The sequence below is a fragment of the Hyperoodon ampullatus genome, assembly GCF_949752795.1.
Source record: "Hyperoodon ampullatus genome assembly, chromosome: 14".
Classification (NCBI taxonomy): Eukaryota; Metazoa; Chordata; class Mammalia; order Artiodactyla; family Ziphiidae; genus Hyperoodon; species Hyperoodon ampullatus.
The window spans coordinates 74,384,737-74,402,903 of NC_136927.1; the positions used below are offsets into that span (position 1 = coordinate 74,384,737).

General features: G+C 57.0%; 1 protein-coding gene across 3 annotated transcripts; it reads right to left on the minus strand.

Annotated features, from left to right (window-relative positions):
* Nucleotides 1–3,232: 3,232 nt before the first annotated feature.
* On the minus strand, nucleotides 3,233–11,438 carry SLC35H1 (solute carrier family 35 member H1; the record flags this gene model as incomplete). Of its 3 annotated transcripts, none has more annotated exons than XM_079719430.1 (9): nucleotides 3,233–4,167; nucleotides 4,496–4,625; nucleotides 5,744–5,919; nucleotides 8,229–8,312; nucleotides 8,389–8,557; nucleotides 9,072–9,174; nucleotides 9,798–9,861; nucleotides 10,783–10,933; nucleotides 11,316–11,438. In XM_079719430.1, the coding sequence occupies 9 exons, from the start codon at nucleotides 11,433–11,435 to the stop codon at nucleotides 4,034–4,036; spliced, it is 1,131 nt and encodes a 376-aa protein (XP_079575556.1). In that variant the 3' UTR covers nucleotides 3,233–4,033. The 3 variants fall into 3 exon arrangements, with proteins under 3 accessions (XP_079575556.1, XP_079575555.1, XP_079575554.1); XM_079719429.1 differs by having other exon boundaries at nucleotides 8,389–8,494; nucleotides 9,072–9,144; nucleotides 11,316–11,435; XM_079719428.1 differs by having other exon boundaries at nucleotides 9,072–9,144; nucleotides 11,316–11,435.
* Nucleotides 11,439–18,167: the final 6,729 nt, after the last annotated feature.

Below are 18,167 nucleotides of genomic sequence, written 5' to 3' on the forward strand. Positions count from 1 at the left end.
CTTAATGCCTACTGTATCTCCAGCAGCTCTCACTGGGCAGGGCGTGTTGTAGATGCTCCAGAAACATTTACTGAATGCATTTGAATGCATTTTCTCCTGCTTCTCTGTTCTGTCCCTCTGTTGGCCCAGCAGGAGAGTTCTCATCAGACATCCAGGAGAAAAAGATGAACCCATTGGCAGGATGCCAGCAGGACCAGGGCTGTGGGCCTGTTTCTGGGGAAATGTACTAGTTGCCAATGGAAGTGTACATAACCATGGGAACAGAAGTCAAGCTAATTGGTTACTACAGAGCAAGGTCAAACCGGCCTGGCTGATGTCGGTGCTGTGTGGTTAGGGTGGAGGCTCAAGGGGATGGCTGGGAGGCTGGAGGCTGGCAGGGATGGGTGGTGGTGAGGGACAGCCTTTTCTTGTAGAGCAAATCATTTAGAAGTTAGACTGGTCCCCAAAACCCAGAAAAACCCTCACTTTAGTTTCCACTATTGGAAACTCCTTCATGAAACAAGTATGTATTAAGTGTCCACTGTCCCAGGCATTGCAGCAGGGATGGTGCCCTCAGGAGGCCAGGACTCCAATGCTTGCTCCTCCTCTCACTTGCTTTGTCTCCCAGGCAAGTTACCTCACCTCCCCATTGCTGGCTGACATTTGCTGAATGGTTATTACTATGTGCCCAGTATGTGCTAACTGCTTTACATACACAATTTCATTTCATCTTCACAATAGCTTCGTTAGGAGACATATATATATATATATATATATATATATATAGTCATATAGGACACAGGTTCAGGGGGGTCAGCGACATGCCCAAGACGCACAGCTCACCTCAGGGCCAAGGGGAGAGGTGAACCCAGGTCCAGTGGAGTGCTGAGGCTGTGTTCTTAGGCACTATTGTGCTTAACTGTCTACGAGCTTCGTTTCCACAGCTATGAAATAGGTACAATCAATTCCTACTGCACTGGGCTGTTAGCGATTACAAAACCGACGTGAGAGGCCTGGGAGGTGCCCGGTGAATGTCCATTTCCTTCATCCCCTGCACTTCAACGCTTCCCTGGGCTGGAAGGAATGGTGGCCCCATTTGCCGCCTCTCCAAGGACAAATGTCTCTATCCCAGGGCCAGGCGGTGTCTGGCACACAGCCAGCGCTCACTGAATGCTGTCGACCCAAATGGATGATCTGGGAGTCCCCACCCTCAGCTCTCTGGACCGCAAGGTGGGGATCCCCCGCGGTCCGTCACTAGTCCCTGATGCAGCAGGCTGTGGCAAGTACCACGAAGACAATTCTCTCGGTGCCACGTAACTGCTCTCAAGCCACTGGAATGTTTAGGTTTTTCTCAGCAGAACGGAGCAGAAACAGATGGAGGTGATCCCCTGAGCCCTCCTGACAGAGGAGGTACCAGAATTAAGATGAAGGTATTCTAGGTCCAGCCTGATGTCTCAACTTTCTCCCACGGGCAAAGCCCAGCTCATTCTCACCCCCGCCACGCCCCCCGACTGCAGACACGCTCATATACTGGGGGCATTAACCTTCCTTCCACTGGAGGCCCCTGGGAGAGGCGGTGGGCATGTAAGCACTTACAACTCAAACCTGTAGGTCAGCACCTCCTCCCCTCCTCCCTCCTCAGCAGAAGCCCTGGAGCTGGAGGCTTCATGGGGACAGATGCCACAGCCTTGGAGAGACAAGTCACATCCTCAGCTTCCTTCAACCTGTGCAAGCACCAAGTTGCCATGGCGACACTGCAGCCCTGAGATGCAATGGCTGCAGACAGCATGGGTGCTTCCAGGGCTCAAAGCTGAGGGTGAGGCTGTCTGGCCCTGGAGTCCAGGTGACTGGGAGGGCTGGGTGGGGGAGGAGGAGAGGGAGCCCTCCTCCAGGCTTGGCTGGTAATTGCTGCTAAGTGAGGGGCTGTCATTGAACCCAACATGCAGGTAGTGGGGCCCCCCGCTCTAAACCCTGTAATTACTGCACCAGACAGCACCTTGCTCCCTGCGCGAGGAGAGGGAGATGGAAGGGGGAGCAGACAGGAAGCTCTCATCCACCTGAGCCAGTGGGGCTCTGGCAGCCTCTCCCCACCGCCAGAGCATCCTGCATCCCAAGCAGCCTCTCTGGCAGAGGCAGGGAGGACCCCGGCTCCTTCCGCCTGCTGGCTCTCCCCAGGTCATCCGGTGTAGAACGCCAGCTTCCTTTAGTCCTAGCCTCTGAGCTTGCAGAATCCAAGGGGGGCAGAGGTGCAGGAACCAGGTAAGACACCGCCTCAGGGGAGCCCTGGGTGTCACACCTCTATTTGCAGAAGTCTGCATTGTGAAGCTGAATTGGTAGCAGGAGACCTTGGTTCTAATTCCTCCTGAGCCAGAGGCTCTGGAGACCTCAGGCTAGTCACTGCGCCCTCCTGGGCCTCAGTTTCCCTAGCCGTAAGACGGAGAGTGGGGCTCAGTCATTGTTAAGGACTCCTCCACAGCAGGGGCTGGCAAGCTCCAGCCGACAAGCTGAACCCTGGTTTTATAAGCAAGCTTCCACTGGAACGCAGCCATGCCCTTTTGCTTCTGTATCTCTGTCTGTGGCTGCTTTCCTGCTACGACAGCAGACCTGAGCAGCTGCGACAGGACCATATGGCCCCCAGATGGAAAATATTTACTATCTGGCCCTTTACAGAGAAAGTTTGCTGACCCATTTCTAAAGTATGAACGCTCTCCTAGGCTTGATGGACTGGGCTGGTGTGGCTCTGATCTGATTAGAACAATTCACAACAAGTCCCGTCCTAGTCTCTCTAGTCTCTCTACCCGAAGACACCAGGGTGGGTCCTCCTCCCATGACCCCTGCCTGAGTTTGTGGATAGTGGTGGCAGGTCGGGCAGTTTCAGGAGCCAAAGCATGGTGCAATGGCGCCACCTGCTGTGAGTGCCTAAAAGCACTTGTGCCCGGAAGGACCATGGGCCAGCAGCTCTCACAAGGCAGGGGAACAGCTCACAGGAGCAGACCAGGCCTCAGAACCATCGCACATCAGAGCTGGGATCTCACCTCCTCCCTCTCCATTTTATAAAGAGGACTGCAGTCTAGAGGGGTGGTGCGACTTGCCCAAGGTAGGTGAGCAGAAGGCCCAGGTCCCATAACCCTTCTGTGTATGGTCCATGGACAAGCACGTAGGCACACAGTCCTGGCCGTGAATCCTAGCATGGCCGCTCATTTAGTGCCTCGGTCCTGTGGCTGTTAAAGAAATTTCAAAATACATACTTAAATGACATTTAATCTGTTACCAATATTGACTTGATCCTCAGAACAACTCTGAGATAATTATTATCCCCATTTCACAGATGAAAAAACCATGGTACAGAGAGGTTAGGTAATTTGCTTTAAGGTCACACAGCTAGTGACAGAGTCAATATTCAAATCAGGCTGTGAAAGCATTAGAGTCCCCAGAATATGAAACTCAGTACCTATTTTTTCCTGCCTGCAGGTGTGGTGGGGCCCTAAGAGAGGGCACTGGGGCTCAAACAGGAGCACGAGAGACATGGGAGGCCTGGAGTATGACCAGTCCCCCCAGGAAGGCCCCAGGCAGGGGAAGGAGGGGAGAGGCCAGGCCCACGCCAACCTGCCTGCCCCCATACCTCCAGGCAACACAAGGTGGCCGTTGGACCGTAAACCCTTTATTTCCAAACTATAAATAGATCTGCTCTCTGAGAAAAGATGCTCTCCAGGCGATGAGGCCCCATCTTCTCCATCTCCTGTTCCTAACTGCCCCACAGTCCAAACCCGTTATACCTCTGAAATCACCACCTTGGCTCTCAGAGCCTGGCAAGCGGCTGTGACGCCAGCACCGCTAGGGCCCCGCTCCGGCCAGGTCTGAGGCTGGCCTGGCGCTCACCCGTTTGACCAGCTCCCTGCCCTGGGCCACCACGTGGTCACGTGCTCTCGAGGCCAGCCTGGAAGACCCCGGCCTGCTGCTCCCCAGCGGCTGGGAGGGGCCACCCGGGTCCCCAAGCTGCCGGCAGGTGTGAAGGCTGGGGAGCAGCCTGCTTCCAAGCTGGTGCCCTGGCTGGTCACTGCTGCCCCTGGGCCACAAAGTGCCCCTGCTCCTCCTCGTTGTCCTCTTCCTCTGGCTGGCTGGTCCGGAGCAGCAGCTCCAGGTCGGGGCTGGAGCCCAGCCCCTTCAGGGTCTTAGGGCCGCTGTCACCTGCGGACAGAGGAAGCCCAGTTACAGACCCAGTACCAGCTTTCTTGGTGTGGCCTGATGTGAGCATGTGCTGAGGCCCCCAGCCCCTCACCCACCCCCTGGAGATGATCCGTGTGACTTCTCAGAGGAGTGGCGGTGGTGAATCACCAGGCAAACTTCCTCAATGAGAGGGATAGCTGGTGCAGAGGCAGCTGAACTGTGCAGACCAGACTGCAACGGCTTTGGGGAGTCAAGAGCCCCCTGCCTCCTCCTGGCAGGGCTGGCGGAGGGGAGCCTGTGGGGCTAAGAGTCACGGGGAGAATGTCATCAGGAGACGGGCTCTGGTTACCTCTGGAATGCAGGGCTTTGAGGGCGATGTGCAGGGATATTCCCGAGAGGCAGAGGGCAAAGCCCAGCCAGTTCAAGAGACTGATCTGATCGCCCAGCAGATGAGCTGCCAACAGCAAAGTGCAGACTTCCTGCAGGAAGGGGACGTGCTCAGGAGGAGGAGGTGGAGGTGGAGGGCAGGGGCACCGGGCACACCCACAGAGTAGAGCCAGACCTGCCAAAACTCCAGGGGCCTGGGCAGGCTGGCCTGCAAGGCAAAGGCGGAAGCCTCCCCAAGCTCAGCGAACCAGCCTGTGACGCTTTTTCCCCCTTCGTGTTACTGAGATGCAGCAGGAGGAGCTGCTTTTCACAGGGTTGTCAGGATTAGCAAACAAATCCAGGCTGGGAGCACAGGGTAGCAAGCCCACAGCCACGCCCACAGGAACGAGGGAAGCTGCCCTTCCAGAGGGCACCTGCGGATGGAGAGCCTCTGCTGCCACAGGGGAGTGAAGTCACACTGGGCTCTACAGGACACACATTGGTCACGGGGTTTTTCGTACACACTGACTGCAAATGGGACCTGTCAGATGATTCATTCTGAGAAGCACAGCTTATGCCTCATCATTTGGTTGGCAAAACCCTCGGGGAACCCTATACTTCTGGTTTTAGGCCACACTGCTCCAGTATCAGTGTCTGCCTGGTCCATGGCCCTGAGCAGGAAGGGGTGAGAGAGGGTGGGGGAAGGAAGGGGAGAAGTGATGAGAGGAGAGGGTAAGGGTGCTGCTGGACAGCAGTAAAGGCAGGATTGGCGAGCGCAAGGCACGCGTGGTAAAACCATCCCTTATTGTGCCCATGGCACACATTGCCAATCAATCACAGACCTCTACGCTAATGAGCCTGACTGGGGGCTTCTCAGTCCTGGCTCCAGGCCACTGCCAAATGACCAGAGCTGGTATTCTTGGTAAACCGTAAATGCATCCCAGGTCTAGTGGAGTAAGACCTGGCTTTGAATCCCACTCGGCTACCTCCTAGCTGTATATCCTTGGGTACGAGCAGCTCTTCATGTCTGTTTCCCCATCTGTGAAGCAGGGATGTGCATCCCCACCTCACAGGGCCATGGTGACGGAAGGAGTGCAGGTGACAGCAGAGTGCACAGCACCCTAACTAGGCACTTCCATCCCTTCTCTGCAGGGCTCTGGGATGTAGGAGCTGGGACACCCTCAGGGGTCTCCCCTCTAAGACAGGGCTGGAGTCACCTCCAAGACTGTACCTTAAAAATGCCAGCAATGGAGAGAGTGAGGCTGGAGGTTCTGGAGACCAGGAGGAACTCAGAGAAGCCCAAACCAAAGGCGAGAATCCCGCCAAGGAAGAGGCTCCCAAGTACCCGCAGGAGCAGCCCTGTGTCCTGGAAACGGAAGATTTTCTCAGATGTGGACAAATGGAGACCTGGAAGCAATGGGAGGAGAGAGCAGGAGGCCACGTCCTGGGTGTGCCTGCCTGGGCGGCCTCACCCTACCCAGCAGCCGGGTGAGCTTTGCCACTGCTGCGCTGCACACTCACTGCACCTGCTGCCTGTCTGAGGCCCTGAGCACAGGGACGGAAGGTGTCAGAGAATCCCACGGAGGTGGCCTGAGACTTGGGGAAACCAGGGAAGCCCCGGGGCAATACAAGCCAGAGATCCTTATAGGGAGTGATGGGGAGGCTTCTGAGCCTCTGGGCTAGAGTAGAGGGGGCTGGCACTGCAGAGGAAATCGGGCAGAAGCGCCTTGCTCCTTCATACGTCGTGTACCTACCCGTCTTTGGGGGAGGAAGGGTGAGGGAGGGTGACTTCATGTGGCCTTGGCAGCTGTGATACCCAGTGGGACAAAGAGAGACGGGACAGCCCATCACATGAGGACTGTCAATGTCCTGGGCCACTGGAGGAGTACCTTAATTTCAGGTGGGTCACCTCTAAACAGGGATGAAACTCTATCTGTACAAACCTTCTCCATTTAGTTACATAGCTGTGGGGTTTAGCCGAGACATGCCCCCTTTCTGGACCACAGTTCCCCCACTGATTAAATGAAAGGGTTGGGACTAGACCGGAGAATATAATTTGATGAACAGTTCTCAAAAAGTAAACACACAAGCGTACAAAGACATGAGAAAACCACAGTCCCTTGTTCCAGAGACACCCACACAGGCCTCCACGCACCAAGTTGCGCTTAGACTTTCAGAGGACCCTTGGCCCTCCGACACTGCCCATCTGAGAGAATGGTTCCTTTCCCTGCAGGAAAGGCCCCTGGTATAGAAGCAGGCGTGAAGCTGAACCCCAGACTCGGCAAATGGACACCTGGGGGAGCAGGAAACTGGCCGAGTCCTGTGAGATTTTTGGGGGGAAGCACCAAAGAGATGCAGAGTGACAGTCCCCCCGGGCAAACAGCCTCCCGAGGTACGACATCTTGTCTGGTGCTGGGCTCGGCAGTACTGCAAAGGCGTTGGCAAATTGAAGGGAATTCGGGGAAGAGCAACATAAGTGATGAAGGCGCTTGGGGGATTAATTTACCAGAAAAGATTAAAGGAGCTAAATCCATGCAGCTCTGCTACGTGATGACCACCAGGGGCTCTGGGGTGAGGGTTTGCAGAGACGGGGAATGGTGTAAACACCCAGGAAGGGAGGGAGAGTGTGGCGTTTGGTGCAGGGGGCATAAGGAAGGAATGGAGAGAGATTTTAAAAGGGAAGAAAAAAGGAGGCTGCAGAGCAGAAGTTTCCTGGACGACGGAGCTGCAGAATAATTTTCTCCGAGAGGTCTGAGACACTTCACTGCTTGGAACTTAAATGGATGTGGGGCGGAATTCTCTGTAATGACCCCGAGGACAGAAGGCACTCAGAGAGGAAGGATCAACAGATAGGGGACAAAGACCCGTCCCAAAACACTGGGGAAAGGAAGGCGGTGGGGCCCCTGCCTCCCCCTCCCCCAGCCCCCCAGCCTAGACACATCATCCTGCCTCTGCTCTGGGAGACGCCAGCCAAAGGGGACTGCTCACCTGCCTGGGCTCCTGTGCGCCGCCCTCTCCCCTCCCCCCTCCCTTGCCCCAGAAATGTGCACTCGGCCAAGGCCAACCCCCCACACGTCTCCCCACGTCTGAACCTACTGTTCCCCCTTCCTGGGACGCCCGCCTCCATCAGGCTGTCAAAATCCCATTCATTCTCCAAAATGCACTGTCTGGGAAGCCTTGACCTGCCTTTCCACCCCACCATCCTGGAGCAATGCATGACCCTGTGCTCCTTCGAAAAGAAAGAACTCATCATGGTTAAGAGGAAAGACGCCGGAGCCAGGTGCTGGATCCAAATTCAGGTGTGTTTATGAGCCATGGGACCTTGGGCAAGGCTATCTCTACTCCTCTCTGCCTCAGCTTCTTTCACCTGCACGATGGGGCAGCAACAGCACTGGCACACAGGCTTTGGGGGGAGTATTAGAGGAGTTAATGCGCTTACATTGATCAGAACAGCCCTGGCATACCTTTAGGGCTGTCTGCATTCACCGTCATCACCGCCTGGTGTATTCTACATGTGCTTTCTACGTAGCATCGATTGTGCTGGATTCCAGCCATTTGGTTTAAGTGTCTGTCCAGCCCCCAAACCAGGCACTGCCAGGGAAGGGACCACCATCTCTGATCTCCGTAACCTCTGCAGCTACCACAGTGATAAGCTTGGAGAGGGGATGGGAGCTTTGCTGCACTGAGGTGCCCCCGAGGTGGACGACCCCACGTACCTTCAAACACGGCAAAGAGAGGGAAGAGCCCCAGAAACATGAGTGGCTGCAGGTGGAACATGGTGTCGATGGGGTTCTGGAGCCCTGCAGAAAGGGACACGGGTGAGCCATCGGGCCTGGCCCGCCTCCACCCCGCCTGGTGCCTGGGCCCCTCACTCACCAAGTTCCGCCTTCTGCATGAGCATCTGGGTGAGTGTCCAGCGAATACCCCCGATGAATGAGGCACCCAGCACCAAGGCAAAGCCCTCAGCGTTGAACTGTGTGGACTTGTAGGTGAACATGAAGAGGCCCCCGGCGATGAGAAGAACCACCAAGATCAGCGCCGCACGCTGAAAGGATGGGGAGCAGCTGCAACCACCTTGGGGGTCTCAAGTTCATCACATCCGGAGTTTGGGGGCCAGCAGCCACCCTGGCTGCCCCTGGGGCGAGACACCCTTCTACCTGCCCCGCCCTGGGGTCCTGGCCAGCCCCTGCCCGTCGGTGTATCAGGGCTGACATCCAGCTAGCATGTACCGAGATCCTGAAATACGGCAGTGCTTCCCTACAGCTGTCCTAGGTCCCCACGTGGCCCCAATGGCCCCCCGGACCCAGGAAGCGAAGGGCTCTTGCTGTACAGTGGGAAGCCTGCAGGACCCACTGCCCCTTGAACCCTGCTCCTGCCATACCAGTTTCTAAGTATTCTCAGTAGCGCCCTGTGTCTAGGTCTTTCCTCAGCGAGTTACCGCCACCTGGGCTGGGCTCATCTCCTCGGTCACACGCGGTGACAAACCACTGCTCGGGTTCCCCTCGTTATTCTTAGCATCTGTGGGGGCAGGAGGAACACAAGAAAAGCTGGGGCCTCACCAGCTCCTCCAGCTTGAAGATCAGAGAGAAGATCAGGATGAAGAGGACAGCCGAGGATTTGGTCATTGTGTACCTGCGAGGGAAAATTACCCATGACACACCGCTGGAGCTGGGAGCGCGGACCCACAGCACAATCAGTGGGCTGGAAAGGGTCAGGGGGACCCTGACTTCCTTGAGGGCACCAGGGCAATCTGGATACAAAGACCAAAGTAAGGCAGCCTGAGTCATCTGGGCTGATACCTGACCTTTAATCGGAAGAAATCTATGCCTAAGAGGCCTCTGATTATCACCAGGGAGAAACTGAGCTTCCTGAGTCCTGTTATTTACCGACCCCTCAGTGCAGACCAGGATGAGGCAGGAAGAATGAGAGAAGGGGAGAAAGAGAGAAGGCAGAGACTGTGCTCGCCGAAGCGCAAAATCTGAGGTAAGAAAATAACTGTTCCGCCAGCCCCTCCGTGCCCCTTTCTCCGCTGCCTTGTCACCATTCCGTCTGAGCCCCCCGCTTCCCCAGGCCGCCTGGGAGGGAGGCACAACACCCCCTCCATGCCTGGCTTACTGCAGAGGCTGGCAACTTCCAGGCGAGCTGCTGGGCGCCAGGGAGGCGCGGAGAGTGCAAGGGGGTTGGGTCCCAGAGGGCAGTGTGATGGCTGGCCCGTCGGCCGGGCACACAGACACGCTGCTGGACAGTGAGCCCCCAGGGAGGTGGTAGGCGTGGCCAGTACTCACAGTGAGACGGTGATGTAGAGGAAGCTCCAGTTGGACAAGCCCACGTCAAGCGCCGTTGCCAGTGCTGCAGAGACACGGGCCCCACCGGACACGCAGCCAGGGCAGGCCCGTACGGGTGTGCCAGTGGTGAGCACACTTCTCTGTGAGGCGCCTAAGTGCCCCCTGCCTTGGCCTGTAGGCCCGCCTTTCTCTGGGGTCCTCCCCGCCTTCCTTTCTACCCAGCAACTGAAGGGTTAACTCCTGCCCCCCCACCAAGGGGAGGGGGCGGCAATCCTCCACCTGACTGGCTGCGGCCACTGCTGCTCCCACTTGTTGAATACTTGGAGCATCCCCCTGAGGAGGGAGGGGTGTTCATCGGACCCTGATGCTCCCCGACTGGAGACTCTGCAGAGTGGCTCCCGCCTCCCTCAGGATGAAACACACACTCCTCTCGGAGGACCTGGCCCTCCAGGCTCTGGCCAGGCCACCTTCTCGGTTCGCCTTTCTCCCCCTTCCTCTTACCAACGCTGAGTCCTCAGCCTCTCGAGACACTTTCAGTTCCCTCTCAGACCTACCCACGCAGCAACCTCACCCAGGCACACGAGTGCCTCCCCTCAGCTCCCCCTCCAGGTCTGCGCCCACTCTGCCCCTGCTCCGGAAACCCTCCCCTGTGCCCCGTGGCCTCCGGGCGCCCCCTCTGCCGCCCGAGGGCAGGCACCCTGTGCCCTGCTCACTACTGTCTCCAGGCCTTGGTACCTGCTCAGTGTGTGTGTTCAAGGGCCCGGGAACGACCGGCCACTGCTGCACGGCCCCCATCCCCGCCCCGCGGCGCGGCCCGGAGTAAGAGGCAGCGGCCGGGTGTGGGAGGTGGCGGAGAGGAGCGAAGAGGGCAGAGCCTAAGCTTCATGCCACGGAGGCTTCCTTCCTTCTGGTCCGGGCCTCTGGCTTCCCGGGCTCCCTCCTCCTGCCTCCAGGGCCCTCCCCGGACCAGCCCGCGGGCACGTACCTGTGGGAGCCACTCTTCTGAGGTAGTCGGTCCAGCTCAGCACCACGCGGGCCCTGTGGCTGGAGCACTGAACCAGGGCCCTGGACAGGGCCGAGAACAGGAAGATCACGGCCAGGTGCAGCATGGTCATGAAGAGGGGGAAGTGGAAGCTCTGTACGGAGCCCAAGCACAGAGCACAGACGGCGGCGCTGTTACTGCCTGCCGCCGGCCCCCTGGCTCCTGACTCCCTCCTCGCCTCTACCTGGTGGCGGGGCGCTGCTTCAGCAGCTCACGAGGGCGCCGCAGTGTACGAGGGGCCTTAGGAACCCCACGTCTCCCCAGCTCATCCTCCGTGTCTCCCCCTCTCCTGACTTCCCCTCCATTCCAATATTTAAGGGGAATCCCTGGCGTGGCCCTGTCGCGTCACTGGTGTGAGTGGCTTCCAGTGTGACTAGTTGAAGCCCGTGCCTCCCTGCTGTTAAATACTGGGGGGCGCTTTAGTCCTGGCCGCAGCCATCTGCTACCCGGCCGGGCTGGCGAGGCCCCCGCGTTACCTTGGTCAGCCACTTGTTGTAGAAGGTGATGCCGATGGAGAAGCAGTAGTAGAGAAGGACCAGCCCCAGAGTCAACACCGCCCTCCACACAAAGGCCACGTCGAGGGCCCACCTCCCCATCCGTGGAAGCTGCAGCTCCCCGGCTCTGGTCAGTGGGGGCGGACCTCTCCTGAAGATGCCCGCAGGGCCCGCAGGAAGGGCCAGTCGAGCTGCACCCGCGACTTTCAACAAGCTCGTCTCCTGGCTGGCGCTCTCGCTGCCTCCATGATCGGGAAGCATCCCCTGAGCCCCAGACTCTGTCCTCACCTAAGGGGCTGGTGGCCCGAGCCGACCCTCTCCATGATCAACTGCGTACACGACTCGCCGGACCCCAGGGCTGAGGCTAGAAAGAGGAAAAGGCCGTTCCGGTGGCTCTGGCAGGGGGAGGGCTACCCCACGTGTCCTCCCCAGCCCCGGCCCGCGGGGAGTGGAGCGAAGCGGACAGGACTGCAGGACTCACAGCTCCCTGTCACGTCCACTCTCCTGTCACTTCAAGCTGTTCTCCATGAATTTCCACCAAAGTGACCTTTTAAAAATGTAAATCTGATCATGTCAGAGAACACTGCATCCCTTCAGTAGCTCCCAGGCTCCTACGATAAAGACCAAAACCCTTCCCCGGCTAAGAAGGCCTGCTCCGCCCTGCCGGACTCTCGGTGTCCTCGCCCTGCCACAGGGCTTTCCTTTCCCCAAACACATGCGCTCTTTCCTGCTGCCCCAGGGGGCTGAACGGTCTGCTCCCCGCTTCATTCCTTCCTCAGCAGATCCTACTTATCTTCAGCTCAAATGGCATTTCCTCAGGGGGCACCGCCCCCCCACGGGCCCCCCTGAGATACAGGCTGTTCCCACGGCTCCCCTACTTTTCCTTCATCGTGCTTGTGTGAGGCTGTGTCGCCCAAGGGGCTGTGCGCTCCGAGCACACCGGAGCCACAGTGTCCGTGTCAGCTTACACCCACCTGGCACACTGTGCGTTCCCTGTATGGTTTGATGGCTCGATGCAAGAAAGGGCACGTGATTTTCAGAAGACGGATCTGGGCTTTAAGGCGTTGAAAACGAACTGGTCAGTACTAGGGCGTGGACTACCAGTCAGTCAGAATTTGAGCTAAGTCTATGTGCCATAGTTTACATCCTTTACCAGAAAAATAAATTCATGCCAAAAAAAAAAAACCAAACCAAAACAAAAACCGAACCGGAAAAGCCACACCTCCCACGCCCTAGCCTCTAACAACCACTCCCAGGGAGGCAGTGCCTGCCTGAGGGTCTTGCCAGAGGGAACCACTCCCTGCCTCCCTATCAATCCAGCCAAGCCTAATGAGTGTCCAGAGCACGCAGGCTCCGGGAGACCAGGCGGACCCCGGATCAGTGTGACCCACCTGCTGCCTCATCTCCTCCTCTGAGACATTCCCCCCCTGCTGAAAGGCCACCTCCTTCTGGAAGCCTTCCTAGAACTATCCGATCAGACATATCTTACCTCCCCCACCCCTGGTCCTTTCTAAAAGGAGAAATCACATTCAGTTCTGTACTCTGGAACCTGGCTTACCATGTCTTCTCACCCAAGGCAAACTGGGAGCTGGCACAAGGCTTTGCCCAGAGGACACCCTAGGCTGTGGCTCTCTTCAGGAAGCTCTGGAAACCTGTGCTGTTTGGGGGAGACTCTCCTAGCTTTTAGTGAGTCGGGAATATGGGAGGACGGTCCACATAACCAAGAACTGTTCGGCACCCTGCATAACTTCAACATCCACAGAGGTGAAAGATCTATTTATAATTCCCTGAACTTACAACCCAACTCTGTTTCACATGTGACACAGAGCAAATTTTCCATGGGTCTCCTAGGCACTAAAATGTCCAATACCACCTATACCATGTACACTGAGGGGAGATTGAACTGTTTTTGATAAAACGGTACCACGAGTTCCCAGTTTGGAAAAACGACCTCATCTGCGGACACAGCAGGCATGGTTTCAAGCTGCCAACGCAACATGGCTGCAGCCACCTGCACTGTGGCTTTCACACCCCCAGAGGCTCTACCAGAGGCGAAAGCGCCCACTGCTTCTTCGTAGTTTCTAGTACCGCAGGCCCAGGAACTCACATATTGAAACATTTTATTATCAATTACTTTCCTTTTATTTCTCTTTTATATTATGGTTAGGGGATCGTCAATTTTTTTAAAAAAAATTATGTGTAGGCCATTTTCATTAACCATAAATTTCCTTTGCGGATAATAAGGGGGTTGTTACCGAAATAACTGTCGTTCAAAAGAAGGTGTTGTATCCAGTGGGTTGAGAACCGCTGTGCTAGGTGATCTCATGTGGTCCCATTCCTTGAAATGTGAGCTTACATCTCCCCAGTGTGGATCCCTCTCTCCGACCTCCTCAACTCCACAAGAATATCCAACTGCCTCCTTGTCCTTTTCGGTTGAATGTCTAACATCAGGTGTCTCACACACAGCCTGTCCAGGGCTGCCTCCTGTTTTCCAGGAGTCATCCACCCTCCGTCCAAACCTCCTCTTCCCACCCCAGCCAGGGGCATCATGACCTGGTTACTCAGGCCAGAAATCTTGTTCTCACCCTTGACTCCTCTTTCCCTCAGTCCACATTCAATCAGCAAATACTGTCCCCTCTATCTTGAAAAAATATCCCCAATAAGGTCCCATCTCCTGACCTCCACCACTACATCCGAGTCACCATGCTCCCTGCCCTACACAATGCATTGGCCTCCTATACGGTCCTCTCTGCTTCTGCCGGCAGCCCTCACAGTCAGACTCCTCTCCCCCAGCCAGAGAGTGCAGCACGGGGGCACCAAACCTACATCTAACAGAACTTCAGGCCCCTGCTCTTTCCTCTATACCAATGTTTCCCAACTTTGGCATTATTGATATTTGGGGCCAGATAATTCTTTGTTGGGAGAAGGCCTGTCCTGTGCGTTGGATCCCTGGTCTCTGCGCACTAGGTGCCTGTAGCATCCCTTCCCCCTCATCCCAAGCTGTGACAACCAAAAATGTCTCCAGGTGTCGCCAACTGTTACCTGCGGACAAAACTGCTCCCTGTTGAGATCGGCTGCTGATGTCCCACAGGCAACCACGGGGCGTGCTGGCACTAAGGGAGCTTTCTCCTGGCACTCCCTCCCTGTGGTTCCCCCAGGGCTCCCGTGCCAGGGCAGTCTGCACCCTCCTGTGAATCGACTTCTTGCACCTTCTGGCTTCCAGTGGGGTTCCTGCTCCAACACTGCCATGCCCTCCCTCCACCGTTCAAATCCTACCCTTCCTTCAACAAGCCAGTCCAGGTCCCCCACCTGCAGAAAGTCCCCATGCCCACGCCAGCCCACGCGGAGCACCTTCTCAAAGCTAAGAAAGCTCCTAACTGGCGTCCCTGCTTCCTCTCCCCCGCTACAGCCTGGAGTCCACCAAGCAGCCCCAGAGGTGGCCTGAGCACAGAAAGCAGACCAGGCCCTCTGGGGGCTAACCCCGACTCCTCAGCAGGCCCAAGAGGAAGGCCTTCCACCCTCTGGCCTCTGCCCATATCTGCAACCTCATCTTCCCTCCCGCCCACCCGCCACGCTGGCCCCTCGTTTGTCCAACACATCAAGCCTGTGTCCTTCTCTGCATCTGCTGTTCCTTCTGCCCGGTACACTCCTCCACAGACCTGTGCTTGGCTGAACAACCCGGGCGAGAGGGAGCCCTCCTAATCCTCCTGGCACCTCCCACTACCTGACGTTTCCTTGTTTGTCCACGTGTTCACTGCCCATCCCCGACTCCCACCCCACCGCGGGACGCGGCCTCTCCAAGGGCAGGGCCGGGTCCGCGTGATGCCCGCCTGGATCACGTCGCGGGTGCTCGGGAAACGCCGGGGGGAGCGCGCGCGCGCGGAGGCCCGGGCCCCTCTACGACCGGGACACTGAGGCCCGGGATGAGGAGCTCCCCGGGGGGCCCCGAGCCGCGGCGCGCGTTGCCAAGCCGAGACCCCGCTCCCAGCCCTGCCCGTGTCCACCCGCCGACCCCGGGAGCGCGCGGAAGGGCTGCCGCCCGCCCACTCACCTCGGCCGCGGAAGCTCCAGGCCCGAATCCTCCTGCCGGAAGTGCGAGGCCGAGCGTCGCCACGGGGGGGCAGTTCTGCCGGAAGCCGCTGAGGGCCGAGAGGGGGCGGTGTCGGGGGCGGGGCGGCTCTCGGGGGCCGGTCCTCCTGTGCAGTCTGCGGGGCACAGCGCTGTGCGCTTCCGCTGCCCTAGAGACCCCTGGGGCCCGACGCCGAGCCCCGCCTCGTTCGGTGTTGTTTGTGTTTCCTGCGCTCAACCAGGGTCTCGGTCTGGAGCCTCGGTGCCTGCTGCAGAGCCCTGCGCATCGCGGGCAGCCAGAAAACAATCACCTACTTACAAATTAAGTATTTACCGTATTCCAACCCAGTGCTGGGCAACCATGGAAACACCGAGCTGGATCTCTCCTGGGCTTTTTCTTCTGGGAGCTCAAGCCAGCTGGGGAGTGATGTCAGAGGCATTACATTTTAGGACTTACAAGATCTATGGAAGGGAATAAATAATAAATATTTGTGAAACATCTTCCGTGTGCCTGAAAACTTTATAAGAATGATCTCAATTTCATTAAGTTGAGTAAGGGGGGAGCATCCCAGACAAGAGGAAATAAGGAGGCGAGGAGAAGGCTGGAGCCTGGCTTGGAGTCCACTTGTTTATAAGGAGAGTTAACAAAAACCATGGTTGGAAAGTAGCCAAGGGGCAAGTTGCAAGTCCCCAAAATGCCAGCGAGGGAGTTGAGGTCTTACTCATCTTTCAGGATGGATTAAAAGGGGCAAAGCAGGTCAAGAGAGAGAGAACCATTTAGGCCAGGGCAGGCTAGGGTTGCAGAGTGAAGCCTAGATTGGGACTTTTTGCCCCTCCTGGATCTGTGGCTCTAAGGCTGGCTGCAAACAGGAGTCCTTGCAAGTGGCTCAGCTGGGCTCCCTGGCCTCTCTGAACAGAAGGCTCAAGGCCAGAGTGTAAGCAGTTCTTTATGCAAACTGCTGCTGCCCCGCCCCCACCAGCTGGCATCACCAGGCATTCGTTCATTCAGCACTTACCAACACCTACAATGGCACCCAAGCTCTTGGCTTTATTGAGTCCTCAAGGCTGCATGTACTTTCTATGCCTTTTGAAAGCGCTTGTCCTCGGCCCCCGTCTCCTTCAGAGGCAAGATAAAGTATCTACTTCATCACCGCCCTCATTCAAGCCTCCCAGCTACCAAGGCTGAGGTTTGAGCGACGGAGACAGTGTAGAACACCAGCTGGCAGGCTGGGCACTAAGCACCAGCCACACACAGGGTGAAGAACATGTCTTCTTTGTCAGGCACTAGTACTCGAGCTGTTCCCTGGCTGTGTCCCTGGCAGGGAGGAGAGGGAGGCCACGTCCTCGGGGGTGTACAGTATGCCTTTCCCTGCTGTACCTGGCGGGCCTGAGTAGAAAGCACTTTGTCCTGGTGTGACAGTCTGTGAGCATCCTTAACCAGCGGGTGTGTGTGTGTGTGTGTGTGTGTGTGTGTGTGTACGTGTGTGTGCAGGCATGTGCCTGGTGGGGCAGAGTCGCTGAAGAGGAGGAAGGGGCTCTGGGAAGGCGGCTGGGGGCTCTAGCTGGAGCTCTCCAACGTCTCCCAGACACAGTGAAACGAACCCCTGTCAAGGTGAAAGCTCCCTTGGGCAGGGAGCAAGTACAGAGAAACAGCTGTTAATGGGAACCAGTTTGTACATGAAAGAGTATTTATTGAAAACATGGTTACTGACAGGAAGCTCCTGGCCACTCTCGGGTTACAATCTTGGCTCACAACTGGAAGTGTTACCTTTTTTTTTTTTTTGGCCTCCCATTTTATTTTCCCTCAAACGTTCCATCCTAGGATAGGTAGAGCTTATATAAATATATATACATGTCTGTATAAGTATGGCCTATAGTAAAGAAAATATATAGTACACTCTTCATTGGGCAGTACCCACCACGCTAGGCTACCAATACTGAATGTCACTGCGTCCACACGTGTCCAAGGAGACGGGCTGTGCGTGTGGTTTACAAGTGCTGCAGCACCAGGGAAGCCTCACTGGCACAGCTGTGGCCTCCGCTGGCCCCAGCCGGCTCCCTGAAATCATGGCCAATGGCAGAAACCACAGCGCTGGGGGAGGGAGGAAGGGAGGCTAACCTCCCGAGGTCTGGAAGGCCAAAGGAAAGCAAACCGGAGGGGCCGCAATTCAGGTGAGGTGGGAGCTTTCTCCCCGAGGAAGGGAAAGATATAAATGTGGCAGGAGGGGAGTGGAATCTAGTGACCTCACCACAGTCTAGACCCAGGCTTCATCTGGGCTCTTCCTTGAGACTAAGAGGGTGGGACTTGGCCTGCATGTCTCTGACTTGCCAGGATGAGAGACCGAGCTTGTAGGGAGACACGTCCATCTGCCCAGACAACTGCATGGGCAAGAGGATCCAGTGGCTCCGGAGCCCAGAGATGTCAGAGGTGAACCTCAGCAGCACGTCGGCCCTGGACGAGGCCAGGTGAGCCCTCACGAAGACGGCAAAAGCAAGGGCAAGGCAGCTACTGAGCAAAGGCCAAGGCTTCCACTTAGATCTGAGACACAGGCCCGGGTCACCCGAAGGCAGCCTCTCCAAGGCTCTCAACATGCCCAGCACGTCTGTCCTCTGGGGCAGCCTTTCCTGGGCCAGCTCTCGCCCGCGTGGGGATCCAAGCAACTGGCGAGCAGGGTCAGGAAGAAAAGGTGAGTGGCCGTTGTTAACTCTGGCTCAAGAAGCAGTTTCTTGGCCTGGAAGGCAAGGGCGTCTGCTGTTTATTCCTCA